Below are 13,914 nucleotides of genomic sequence, written 5' to 3'. Positions count from 1 at the left end.
AGAGCACGCAACCGGGAAGAGAGCAGGGTCAGGTCGGTGTCATCAGTAACATCCAAAACTAAATTTTACACGGTGACTCTCCTTGAAGCTTGCTCTATTGGCTGAGAGACTCCTCTGTCACATACACTGTGGGGAATTCTGCACAACGTTAACACCCAGGAATCAATGAGGATGGATACAGGTGGCAAAAACAATGACCCGGTCAGCATCTGAATTGGCACAGCACAGAGATTAAGAGGCACCAACCTTGGTGTAATGGAACTGCATGGGGTCATCAGTGGAGAGAGAGACCTTCAGGCCTTTGTGCAGGAACTCACGCAGCGGGTTTTTAGAATATTCCAGGAAGAGACTGTTATTGCTCAGTGGAGACATGGCGATGGGTACCTGAGCAAGGTAGTACAGATACTGTAACACTGGGCTCTGGAAAACAAAAATAGAATGCGGATTTCTTACTGATTTGGTGCAGGCAAAACCAATACGGTGCTGAATAAATAACACACATTCCCAATTTTGAGTAATCTATCATTGTAGTGCACTGTCAGAGGGTCAGTATTGAGGGAGTGCTGCACTGTCAGAGGGTCAGTGCTGAGGGAGTGCTGCACTGTCAGAGGGTCAGTACTGAGGGAGCGCTGCACTGTCAGAGGGTCAGTACTGAGGGAGCGCTGCACTGTCAAAGGGGCAGTACTGAGGGAGCGCTGCACTGTCAGAGGGTCAGTACTGAGGGAGGGCTGCACTGTCAGAGGGTCAGTACTGAGGGAGGGCTGCACTGTCAGAGGGTCAGTACTGAGGGAGTGCTGCACTGTCAGAGGGTCAGTACTGAGAGAGTGCTGCACTGTCAGAGGGTCAGTACTGAGGGAGCGCTGCACTGTCAGAGGGACAGTTCTGAGGGAGCGCTGCACTGTCAGAGGGGCAGTTCTGAGGGAGCGCTGCACTGTCAGAGGGTCTGTACTGAGGGAGTGCTGCACTGTTAGAGGGTCAGTACTGAGGGAGCGCTGCACTGTCAGAGGGTCAGTACTGAGGGAGTGCTGCACTGCCAGAGGGTCAGTACTGAGGGAGGGCTGCACTGTCAGAGGGTCAGTACTGAGGGAGTGCTGCACTGTCAGAGGGTCAGTACTGAGGGAGTGCTGCACTGTCAGAGGGTCAGTACTGAGGGAGCGCTGCACTGTCAGAGGGGCAGTTCTGAGGGAGCGCTGCACTGTCAGAGGGTCAGTACTGAGGGAGCGCTGCACTGTTAGAGGGTCAGTACTGAGGGAGTGCTGCACTGTTAGAGGGTCAGTACTGAGGGAGCGCTGCACTGTCAGAGGGTCAGTACTGAGGGAGCGCTGCGCTGTCAGAGGGTCAGTACGGAGGGAGCGCTGCGCTGTCAGAGGGTCAGTACTGAGGGAGCGCTGCACTGTCAGAGGGTCAGTGCTGAGGGAACGCTGCACTGTCAGAGGGTCAGTACTGAGGGAGCGTTGCGCTGTCAGAGGGTCAGTACTGAGGGGGCGCTGCGCTGTCAGAGGGTCAGTACTGAGGGGGCGCTGCGCTGTCAGAGGGTCAGTACTGAGGGAGTGCTGCACTGTCAGAGGGTCAGTACTGAGGGAGCGCTGCGCTGTCAGAGGGTCAGTACGGAGGGAGCGCTGCGCTGTCAGAGGGTCAGTGCTGAGGGAGCGCTGCACTGTCAGAGGGTCAGTACTGAGGGAGCGCTGCACTGTCAGAGGGTCAGTACTGAGGGAGCGTTGCGCTGTCAGAGGGTCAGTACTGAGGGAGCGCTGCGCTGTCAGAGGGTCAGTACTGAGGGGGCGCTGCGCTGTCAGAGGGTCAGTACTGAGGGGGCGCTGCACTGTCAGAGGGTCAGTGCTGAGGGAACGCTGCACTGTCAGAGGATCAGTGCTGAGGGAGTGCTGCACTGTCAGAGGGTCAGTACTGAGGGAGCGCTGCACTGTCAGAGGGTCACTACTGAGGGAGTGCTGCACTGTCAGAGGGGCAGTACTGAGGGAGCGCTGCACTGTCAGAGGGTCAGTACTGAGGGAGCGCTGCACTGTCAGAGGGGCAGTTCTGAGGGAGTGCTGCACTGTTAGAGGGTCAGTACTGAGGGAGCGCTGCACTGTCAGAGGGTCAGTACTGAGGGGGCGCTGCACTGTCAGAGGGTCAGTACTGAGGGAGTGCTGCACTGTCAGAGGGTCAGTACTGAGGGAGCGCTGCACTGTCAGAGGGAGTGCTGCACTGTCAGAGGGTCAGTACTGAGGGAGTGCTGCACTGTCAGAGGGTCAGTGCTGAGGGAGTGCTGCACTGTCAGAGGGTCAGTACTGAGGGAGTGCTGCACTGTCAGAGGGTCAGTACTGAAGGAGTGCTGCACTGTCAGAGGGTCAGTACTGAGGGAGGGCTGCACTGTCAGAGGGGCAGTTCTGAGGGAGCGCTGCACTGTCAGAGGGAGCACTGCACTGTCAGAGGGAGCACTGCACTGTCAGAGGGTCAGTACTGAGGGAGCGCTGCACTGTGGAAGGGCAGTGCTGAGGAAGCGCTGCACTGTCAGAGGGTCAGTACTGAGGGAGCGCTGCACTGTCAGAGGTTCAGTATTGAGGGAGCGCTGCACTGTCAGAGGGTCAGTACTGAGCGAGTCCTGCACTGTCAGAGGGGCAGTTCTGAGGGAGCGCTGTACTGTCAGAGGGTCAGTACTGAGGGAGCGCTGCACTGTCAGAGGGTCAGTGCTGAGGGAGCGTTGCACTGTCAGAGGGTCAGTACTGAGGGAGCGTTGCACTGTCAGAGGGTCAGTACTGAGGGAGCGCTGCGCTGTCAGAGGGTCAGTACTGAGGGAGCGCTGCACTGTCAGAGGGTCAGTGCTGAGGGAGCGCTGCACTGTCAGAGGGTCAGTGCTGAGGGAGCGCTGCACTGTCAGAGGGTCAGTGCTGAGGGAGCGCTGCACTGTCAGAGGGTCAGTGCTGAGGGAGCGCTGCACTGTCAGAGGATCAGAACTGAGGGAGTGCTGCACTGTCAGAGGGTCAGTACTGAGGGAGTGTTGCACTGTCAGAGGGTCAGTACTGAGGGAGTGCTACACTGTCAGAGGGTCAGTACTGAGGGAGTGCTACACTGTCAGAGGGTCAGTACTGAGGGAGTGTTGCACTGTCAGAGGGTCAGTACTGAGGGAGTGCTACACTGTCAGAGGGTCAGTACTGAGGGAGTGTTGCACTGTCAGAGGGTCAGTACTGAGGGAGTGTTGCACTGTCAGAGGGTCAGTACTGAGGGAGTGTTGCACTGTCAGAGGGTCAGTACTGAGGGAGCACTGCACTGTCAGAGGGTCAGTACTGAGGGAGCGCTGCACTGTCAGAGGGTCAGTACTGAGGGAGTGCTACACTGTCAGAGGGTCAGTACTGAGGGAGTGTTGCACTGTCAGAGGGTCAGTAATGAGGGAGTGTTGCACTGTCCCTCACACCGGACCACCCCCACATCACTGTCATGTCTTCCTTTTCAACTATTCTACTCAAATCCCTTTTGAAAATTATTGTTGGATCTGCTTCCACCATCCTTTCAGGCAGTGCATTCCAGATCAAAACAACTCACAACTTAAAAGCGTTTGCACCTTTGGTTCTTTCGCCAATGATCTAAAACTCTGCTTTCTGACCTTTCTGTCACAGCAAACTGTTTTGCCTTTTTTTTATTCATCCGTGGGACATGAGCGTCGCTGGCTGGCCAGCATTTATTGCCCAGCCCTAGTTGCCCTGGAGAAGGTGGTGGTGAGCTGCCTCCTTGAATCGCTGCAGCCCATGTTCTGTGGGTTGACCCAAAATGCCGTTAGGGAGGGAATTTCAGGATTTTGACCCAGCGACTGTGAAAGAATGTCGATATATTTCCAAGTCAGTGGCTTGGAGGGGAACTTGCAGGTGGTGGTGTTCCAATTTATCTGCTGCCCTTGTCCTTCTAGGTGGAAGTGGTCATGGGTTTGGAAGGTGCTGGCTAAGGATCTTTGGTGAATTGCTGCAGTGCATCTTGGTAGATAGTACACACTGCTGCTACTGAGCGTCGGTGGTGGAGGGAGTGGATGTTTGTCGATGTGGTGCCAATCAAGAGGGCTGCTTTGTTTTGGATGGTATCAAGTTTCTTGTGTTGTTGGAGCTGCACCCATCCAGGCAAGTAGGGAAATTCCATCACACTCCTGACTTGTGCCTTGTAGATGGTGGATAAGCTTTGGGGAGTCAGGAGGCGAGTTACTTGCCTCAGTATTCCTAGCCTCTGACCTGCTCTTGTAGCACGTCTTGTAGTCTATCAAAGCTCATTGTGATTTTGAATGTCTCAATTAATTCTCCCCTTAACCTTCTCTGCTCTAAGGAAAACAATTCTCCCATCTCTCCACAACTGAATTCCTCATCCCTGTTCCAGTAAATCTCCTCTACATCCTCACCAAGGCCTTGACAACTTTCCGAAAGTACAGTGCCCAGAACTGGAAACAACACTCCAGCTGCAAAAGGTGCCATTTAGAATCGTTATAGCACAGAAGGCAGCCCGTCAAGTTTGTACCGACAACAATCCCAACCAGGCCCTATCCCTGTAACCCCACATATTTAGCATGGCCAATCTACCTAATCTTTGGAGTGAGGGAGGAAACCGGAGCACCCGGAGGAAACCCACGCAGACACGGGGAGAATGTGCAGACTCCACACAGACAGGGGTCCCTGGCACTGTGAGGCAGCAGTGCTAACCACTGTGCCACTGTATCATAGAATCATACAGTGCAGAAGGAGGCCATTCGGCCCATCGAGTCTGCACCGACCACAACCCCACCCAGGCCCTATCCCCATAACCCCATGCATTTACCCTAGCTAGTCGCCCTGACACCAAGGGGCAATTTAGCACGGCCAATCCACCTAACCCGCACATTTTTGGAGTGAGGGAAGAAACCGGAGCAGACACGGGGAGGACGTGCAGGCTCCACACAGACAGTGCCCCGAGCCATGAATTGAACCCGGGTCCCTGGCACTGTGAGGCAGCAGTGCTAACCACTGTGCCACCGTATAAATTCCAAGTTCTAACAAAATGCTCAGGATTGTCGTTCTGAAGACCGATCATGATTCTTGTAATGTCAAAGGGTGGTGCGGAATAGTGAAAGAGTGCAAATTCCTTTCAAATCAACAGCTGCTCTTTGCTGCAGTTTAAAGTGCGCAATCCCCAAATGCAAAGCTCGGTTGAGGTTTGCAGATGAATATCGAGTTACTAAGTGTTGTTTTGAACTCTTGCCCATTTGGAATGCTGCTAAATGATCTTGGTTTATTCTGGACGTTTCACTGCATTCAGTCGGCCGTCTGTCACATCCTGTCCACACACCGGAGTTAAATGAAGGTCATGAGAGAGAAAAAGGGGACGCAGCAGATTCAGGAGAGTCGGTTAATGCTCGGAAAGCCGACTCCAGTTTCCCAGCGTCCTCCTGCCCTGCGACTGCTGACTCATTTTGGGAACTGCTGTCCGATTGGCTGCTGGAGCCTACCTGACGTTAGCACACAAACCTCCCTGAGCTGCCGTGTGAGGTCGTGTTCAAGCCCAAGGCAATGGGTGTGAACGGGAGGGTTCCAACTGAAGTCAACCATCCTTACAGTGCAGAAGGAGGCCATTTGGCCCATCGAGTCTGCACCAAATACAATCCCACCCAGGCCCTATTCCCCCACACATTTATCCCACCAATCCCCTGACACTAGGGTCAATTTATCATGGCCAATCAACCTAACCCGCACACTTTTGGACTGTGGGAGGAAACCGGAGTACCCGGAGGAAACCCACACAGACATGGGGAGAACGCGCAAACTCCACACAGATAGTGATCTGAGGCCGGAATTGAACCTGGCGCTGTGAGGCAGCAGTGCTAACCACTGTGCCACCCCAAACCACATTGTTGTGGCTGTGGAGTCACATGTAGGCCAGACCAGGTAAGCACGATTTACTTCCCTAAAGGGCATTAGTGAACCAGGTGGGTTTTTCCGACAATCGTTTCATGATCATCAGTAGACTTTTAATTCCAGATTTTTTTTTATTGAATTCAAATATCATCATCTGCCGTGGCAGGATTTGAACCCTGGTCCCCAGATCTTAATGTGGAGATGCCGGCGTTGGACTGGGGTAAACACAGTAAGAAGTCTCACAACACCAGGTTAAAGTCCAACAGGTTTATCTGGTAGCAAACGCCACTAGCTTTCGCAGTGCTGCTCCTTTGTCAGGTGAGTCACCTGATGAAGGAGCAGCGCTCCGAAAGCTAGTGGCTCTTGCTACCAGATAAACCTGTTGGACTTTAACCTGGTGTTGTGAGACTCCTTACTGTGTTTACCCCAGATCTTAGCCAGGGTCTCTGGATTACTAATCCAGCGAAAATACCTCTATGCCACTGCCTCCTTATTTTGCATTAACTCGCACTTGTCTGGATTAAACTCCATTTGCCACTTTTCTGTCCACTTGACCTATCCATTGATATCTTCCTGCAGTCCACAATCACTATCAACCACACAGGCTATTTTCATATTATCTCCAAACTCCAAAATCATGACCACTACATGAATTTCAAAATCATTGAGATATACCACGAAACCTAATCTTAAGTGCAGAACCGTGAAGAGTATCGATAGGCAGAGGGATCTGGGTGTACAGGTACACAGGTCACTGAAAGTGGCAATGCAGGTGGAGAAGGTAGTCAAGAAGGCATACGGCATGCTTGCTTTCATTGGCCGGGGCATTGAGTTTAAAAATTGGCAAGTCATGTTGCAGCTTTATAGTACCTTAGTTAGGCCGCACTTGGAATAGATTGTTCAGTTCTGGTCGCCACACTACCAGAAGGAGGTGGAGGCTTTGGAGAGGGTGCAGAAAAGATTTACCAGGATGTTGCCTGGTATGGAGGGCATTAGCTATGAGGAGAGGTTGGAGAAACTTGGTTTGTTCTCACTGGAACAACGGAGGTTGAGGGGTGACCTGATAGAAGTCTACAAGATTATGAGAGGCATGGACAGAGAGGATAGTCAGAAGCTTTTTCCCAGGGTGGAAGAGTCAATTACTAGGGGGCACAAGTTTAAGGTACGAGGGGCAAGGTTTGAAGGAGATGTATGAGGCAGATTTTTTACAGAGAGAGTAGTGGGTGTCTGGAACTCATTGCCGGGGGAGGTAGTGGAAGCAGGTATGGTAGTGACTTTTAAGGGGTGCCTTGACAAATAAATGAATAGGATGGGAATAGAGGGATATGGTCCCCGGAAGGGTAGGGGGTTTTAGTTCAGTCGGGCAGCGTGGTCGGTGCAGGCTTGGAGGGCCGAAGAGCCTGTTCCTGTGCTGTAATTTTCTTTGTTCTTTGTACACCATGCAATACATACAAATAAGGGGGAGGCAATGGCCTAGTGGTATTACCGCCAGACTATTAATCCAGAAACTCAGCTAACGTTCAGGGGACCCGGATTCGAATCCCACCACAGCAGATGGTGGAATTTGAATTCGATAAAAAAAATTTGGAATTAAGTATTTACTGATGACCATGAAACCATTGTCGATTGTCAGAAAAACCCATCTGGTTCGCTAATGTCCTTTAGGGAAGGAAATCCGCTGTCCTTACCTGGTCTGGCCTACACGTGACTCCAGAGCTACAGCAATGTGGTTGACTCTCAGCTGCCCTCCAAGGCCAACTAGGGATGGCAATAAATGCTGGCCAGCCAGTAACGCCCGTGTCCCACGAATGAACTTAAAAAAAATAACTTGCCGGCAGAATTATTAAGTGTAACTGGTCGCATATGGCAAGCATAATGGGAGCACTTTGAAAGCAAGCACTTCTGTAGCATCTTTCATGACCTCAGGAAAACCAAAGTGCTATACAGCCAATGGACTGGTGTTTGGAATATAGTCAGACACAAGGACCCACAGACAATTGGCACGGCACGGTGGCACAGTGGTTAGCACTGCTGCCTCACAGCGCCAGGGACCCGGGTTCAATTCCCGGCTTGGGTGACTATTTGTGTGGAGTTTGCACATTCTCCCCGTGTCTGCGTGGGTTTCCGCCGGGTGCTCCAGTTTCCTCCCACAGTCCAAAGATGTGCAGGTTAGGTTGATTGGCCATGCTAAATTGCCCCTTAGTGTCAGGGGGACTAGCTGGGTAAATGTGTGGGGTTATGGGGATAGAGCCTGGGTGGGATTGTGGTTGGTACAAACTTGATGGGCCGAATGGCCTCCTTCTGCACTGTAGGGATTCTATGAATCAGGTAATCTATTTTAGTGTTTCTCATTGTGGAGCCCTAGTTGATGTCTCTGAACTGCTGGAGTCTCCCATGTTGTTGGCCACCAGTTACGGTCAGATCCCACACGGTAGAAAGCAGCTTTAGGGAAAGAATCCAACTTACTGAACGGGTTCAATACAAAACTCTCACTATGGTGAGCAGGATTGAGCCAAAGCAGGTTGTGGGTGGGCATGAGACCTTTGTATTGTGTACGCTTCAACAGTGAAAAGGGCAGCGGATACATGGGAACACCCCACCTCAGGTTCCCCTCCGAGCCACACACCATGCTGACTTGGAACGATATCGCCGTTCCCTCACTGCCGCTGGGTCAAAATCCTGAAACTCCCTCTCTAACAGCACTGTGGGTGTTCCTACAATACATGGACTACAGCAGGTCAAGAAGGCAGCTCACCACCACCACCTCGAGGGCAATTGAGGATGGGCTAAAAATGGCCAGCCATGCCCACATTTCATGAATGAACAATAAATATTGTCCGGGACACTCTCCCCTGCTTTTCTTCAGAAAGATGCATGTCACCAATCCCGGGGCACTGAGAAGGAAGACAAAGCTTTGGTATAACGTATCACCTGGAAGACAGCGGCCGCAACTCGCCATGGAATCGGAGCGGGCGAGGGTCCAACAACAGAAATCGGACCTCGGGCAGGAATTTCTGGTCTTGCCCAAGCGTGGCCGTAAATTCCCGCACAATATCTCTGACAGTGCAGCTTTGTCTCAGCCTGGCTAACTAAGTGTGCAGCACTGGGAGTGTCAGCCTGAATCATGTGTCGAACCCACAATCGTCTGACTGAAAGGTGACGTACTACCCATTGAGTCACAGCTGGCACTGGTTAGTTTGAAGTGAGATGTTGTGATGTTAATGAGAGGGACTGATTTTCACAGCACTCTCCTGACTCTGCGTGTGGCTGCGTGCGCCTGACTCTGTGCGTGACTGTGGGTGCCTGACTCTGCGTGTGGCTGTGTGTGCCTGACTCTGCGTGTGACTGTGTGTGCCTGACTCTGCGTGTGACTGTGTGTCCCTGACTCTGCGTGTGACTGTGTGTCCCTGACTCTGCGTGTGGCTGTGTGCGCCTGACTCTGCGTGTGGCTGTGTGCGCCTGACTCTGCGTGTGGCTGTGTGCGCCTGACTCTGCGTGTGGCTGTGTGCGCCTGACTCTGCGTGTGGCTGTGTGCGCCTGACTCTGCGTGTGGCTGTGTGCGCCTGACTCTGCGTGTGGCTGTGTGTCCCTGACTCTGCGTGTGGCCGTGTGCGCCTGACTCTGCGTGTGGCCGTGGGTACCTGACTCTGCGTGTGGCCGTGGGTACCTGACTCTGCGTGTGGCCGTGGGTACCTGACTCTGCGTGTGGCCGTGGGTACCTGACTCTGCGTGTGGCCGTGGGTACCTGACTCTGCGTGTGGCCGTGGGTACCTGACTCTGCGTGTGGCCGTGGGTACCTGACTCTGCGTGTGGCTGTGGGTACCTGACTCTGCGTGTGGCTGTGGGTGCCTGACTCTGCGTGTGGCTGTGGGTGCCTGACTCTGCGTGTGGCTGTGGGTGCCTGACTCTGCGTGTGGCTCTGTGCGCCTGACTCTGCGTGTGGCTGTGTGCGCCTGACTCTGCGTGTGGCTGTGTGTCCCTGACTCTGCGTGTGGCTGTGTGCGAGCGTACCTTCTTAAGATTCAGTCCGTGCGAAATATTATCCGCTGTTAGAAAGGCAGAAACCAAGTGAGTGATCGAACCGGCCTCCCCGCAGTGAGGTCGGAACTGGAACGTGCTCAAACCCCGTTCCCTGAAAAACAAATCACACTATCAGTCACGCACCAGATTATCAGGAGATAAAAGCAGCAAGACCTCATGTTAGGGTCATTGGGGTTTTCCACCTAACCCGCATCCCAGCTGAAATCCTCCCCCTGCCCCCTGGAGTTGGAACCCAACCCCAATGGATGATCTCAGTGGCACTGCTCAGCCTGAGGGAACCATTCTCTTTCTCAGTTAGATCAACTGTGGTGAAAATGTTTTTGGAATCAATGAGTTGGGATATTTAAACTAAGATCTCTGTAGAGTTGAGGAAAGCAGATCCGGGTCAAAGAAAGGGCAAACTGTGCAACCATAAAATAAGAAGCACAGAGTGAGATCATTCGGCCCATCATGTCTGTGTCAGCTCTTTGAAAAAGCTATTCAGTTTGTCTCACTCCTCCTGCTCTTTCCCCATAGCCCTCCAATTTGTTTGCCTTTCAAATATTTATCTAATTCCCGATTTGTTAAAGCTAAAAGTTAATTTATTAGTCACAAGTAGGCTTACATTAACACTGCAATTAAGTTACTGTGAAAATCCCCCAGTCGCCACACTCCGGCACCTGTTCAGGTCAATGCACCTAATCAGCACGCCTTTCGGACTGTGGGAGGAAACCGGAGCACCCGGAGGAAACCCACACAGACACGGGGAGAACGTGCAAATTTCACACAGACAGTGCCCCAAGCAAGGAATTGAACCCGGGTCCCTGGCGCTATGAGGCAGCAGTGCTAACCACTGTGCCGCCATGCCAATTTGGAAGTTATTATTGAATCTGCTTCCAGAGAACTTACTTGATCATAATAATTCACTGCATAAAAAGATCTTGCCTCTGGTTCGTTTGCCAGTCACCTGGAACCTAGCGCACAGAATTAGACACATTGCTTCTTTGAGGGTCTAACCAATGTTTTGTGATGGGTCCATAATAACTTCCTTGCTTTTGTATCTTTGCCTCTAAACAGCCTTCCCAACTTGTCCTGTCACCTTTATGCACACCCCCAGGTTCCTCTGTTTCTGCATCCCCTTTGTACCATATAGTTCATATTGCATCTCCTTATTTGGGCAGCACGGGTGGCACAGTGGTTAGCATTGCTGCCTCACAGTTCCAGGGACCTGGGTTCAATTCCCGGCTTGGGTCACTGTCTGTGCAGAGTCTGCACGTTCTCCCCGTGTCCGCGTGGGTTGCCTCCGGGTGCTCCAGTTTCCTCCCACAGTCCAAAGATGTGCGGGTTAGGTGGATTGGCCATGCTCAATTGCCCCTTAATGTCCCAGGATGCGTAGGTTAGAGTGATTGGTGGGGTAAATATGTGAGGTTATGGGGATAGGGGTTGGGTGGGATTGTTGTCAGTGGAGACCTGATGGGCCAAATGGCCTCCTCCTGCACTGTAAGATTCTATGATTCTTCTGACCAAATTGAATCACTTCACTTTGCATTAAATTGTATATGTCGTTTATCTGACCATTTCACCAGTCCTCCTGTTAGTATCTTCCTCATTGTTTACTACGATTCCCAGTTCTGTCAAAGAACAAAGAAAATTACAGCACAGGAACAGGCCCTTCGGCCCTCCAAGCCTGCACCGACCATGCTGCCTGACTTAACTAAAACCCCCTACCCTTCCGGGGACCATATCCTTCTATTCCCATCCTATTCATGTATTTGTCAAGACACCCCTTAAAAGTCACTACCGTATCTGCTTCCACTACCTCCCCCAGTAACGGGTTCCAGGTACCCACCACCCTCTGTGCTAAAATCTGCCTCGTACATCTCCTTTAAATCTTGCCCCTCGCACCTTAAACCTGTGCCCCCTAGTAATTGACTCTTCCACCCTGGGAAAAAGCTTCTGACTATCCACTCTGTCCATGCCTCTCATAATCTTGTAGACTTCTATCAGGTCTCCCCTCAACCTCCGTTGTTCCAGTGAGAACAAACCAAATTTCTCCAACCTCTCCTCATAGCTAATGCCCTCCAAACCAGGCAACATCCTGGTAAATCTTTTCTGTACCCTCTCCAAAGTCTCCACATCCTTCTGGTAGTGTGGCGGCCAGAATTGAACACTATATTCCAAGTGTGGCCTCACTAAGGTTCTATAAAGCTGCAACATGATTTGCCAATTTTTAAACTCAATGCCCCAGCCGATGAAGGCAAGCATGCTGTATGCCTTCTTGACTACCTTCTCCACCTGCATTGCCACTTTCAGTGACCTGTGTACCTGTACACCCAGATCCCTTTGCCTATCAATACTCTTAAGGGTTCTGCCATTTACTGTATATTTCCTATCTGTATTAGACCTTCCAAAATGCATTACCTCGCATTTGTCTGGATTAAACTCCATCTGCCATCTCTCCGTCCAAGTCTCCAACTGATCTATATCCTGCTGTATTCTCTGATGGTCCTCATCACTATCCGCCAATCCACCAACCTTTGTGTCGTCCGCAAACTTACTAATCAAACCAGTTACATTTTCCTCCAAATCATTTATATATATTACAAACAGCAAAGGTCCCAGCATTGATCCCTGAGGAATGCCACTTGTCACAACCCTCCATTCAGGAAGGCACTCTTCCACTGCTACCTTTTGTCTTCTTTGACCGATGATGTGGAGGTGCCGCGTTGGACTGGGGTAAGCACAATAAGAAGTCTCACAACACCAGGTTAAAGTCCAACAGGTATATTTGGTAGCAAAAGCCACACAAGCTTTCGGAGCTGCAAGCCGCTTCTTCAGGTGAGTGAGCTCTCTGAGCAGCTACGATCCAACGGATTTATAGATGGAATTCGATCAATGATAGATTTGTTAGTTAAATTAAAGCCCATGGGGTTAAAGGGACAGCGATAGAACATAGAAAGCCACAGCACAAACAGGCCCTTCGGCCCACAAGTTGCGCCGATCACATCCCCACCTCTAGGCCTATCTATAGCCCTCAATCCCATTAAATCCCATGTACTCATCCAGAAGTCTCTTAAAAGACCCCAACGAGTTTGCCTCCACCACCACCGACGTCAGCCGATTCCACTCACCCACCACCCTCTGAGTGAAAAACTTACCCGACATCTCCTCTGTATCTACCCCCCAGCACCTTAAACCTGTGTCCTCTCGTAGCAACCATTTCAGCCCTTGGAAATAGCCTCTGAGAGTCTACCCTATCCAGACCTCTCAACATCTTGTAAACCTCTATCAGGTCACCTCTCATCCTTCGTCTCTCCAGGGAGAAGAGACCAAGCTCCCTCAACCTATCCTCATAAGGCATGCTCCCCAATCCAGGCAACATCCTTGTAAATCTCCTCTGCACCCTTTCAATGGCTTCAACATCTTTCCTGTAATGAGGTGACCAGAACTGCGCGCAGTACTCCAAGTGGGGTCTAACCAGGGTCCTATAAAGCTGCAGCATTATCTCCCGACTCCTAAACTCAATCCCTCGATTAATGAAGGCTAGTACGCCGTACGCCTTCTTGACCGCATCCTCCACCTGCGAGGCCGATTTAAGAGTCCTATGGACCCGGATAGTGTGGCTACAAAGAGATCCCACTCACCTGAAGAAGGGGCTTGCAGCTCCGAAAGATTGTATGGCTTTTGCTACCAAATAAACCTGTTGGACTTTAACCTGGTGTTGTTAAACTTCTTACTGTGGACATCCCCTGTAGCCAGTGAGGATACAAAGATTTCTCTCAAGGCCCCAGCAATTTCCTCCCCTGCCTCTCTCAGTATTCTGGGGTATATCCCATCAGGCCCTGGGGACCTGTCCACCTTAATGTTTCTCAAGAACCCCGATACCGCCTCCTTTTTGATCTCAACGTGACTCAAACATGTCATCTGAAAACTTTAAAGTTATGCCCTTTATACTCAAGTCCAGGTCATTAATATATATCAAGAAGAGTGGTGGTCCCAATACCAACCCATTGTGCCTCCAGTCTGGAAA

At 51.4% G+C, this 13,914-nt stretch overlaps 1 protein-coding gene across 10 annotated transcripts in view; it reads right to left on the bottom strand.

The window, feature by feature from the left end:
- Positions 1 to 13,914, bottom strand: part of LOC144498931 (AMP deaminase 3-like) — a 59,908-nt gene that overhangs the window by 5,884 nt on the left and 40,110 nt on the right. For all 10 annotated transcript variants that reach the window (XM_078220860.1, XM_078220855.1, XM_078220854.1 and 7 more), the window contains 2 exons: positions 9,876 to 9,996; positions 247 to 420 (listed from right to left, as the gene is read on the bottom strand). In XM_078220860.1, coding sequence (XP_078076986.1) covers positions 247 to 420; positions 9,876 to 9,996 — 295 coding nt within the window. The remainder of the gene's footprint in view (positions 1 to 246; positions 421 to 9,875; positions 9,997 to 13,914) is intronic.

The sequence above is a fragment of the Mustelus asterias genome, chromosome 9, assembly GCF_964213995.1.
Source record: "Mustelus asterias chromosome 9, sMusAst1.hap1.1, whole genome shotgun sequence".
Classification (NCBI taxonomy): domain Eukaryota; kingdom Metazoa; phylum Chordata; class Chondrichthyes; order Carcharhiniformes; family Triakidae; genus Mustelus; species Mustelus asterias.
This window is presented reverse-complemented; position numbering and strand designations above follow the sequence as displayed.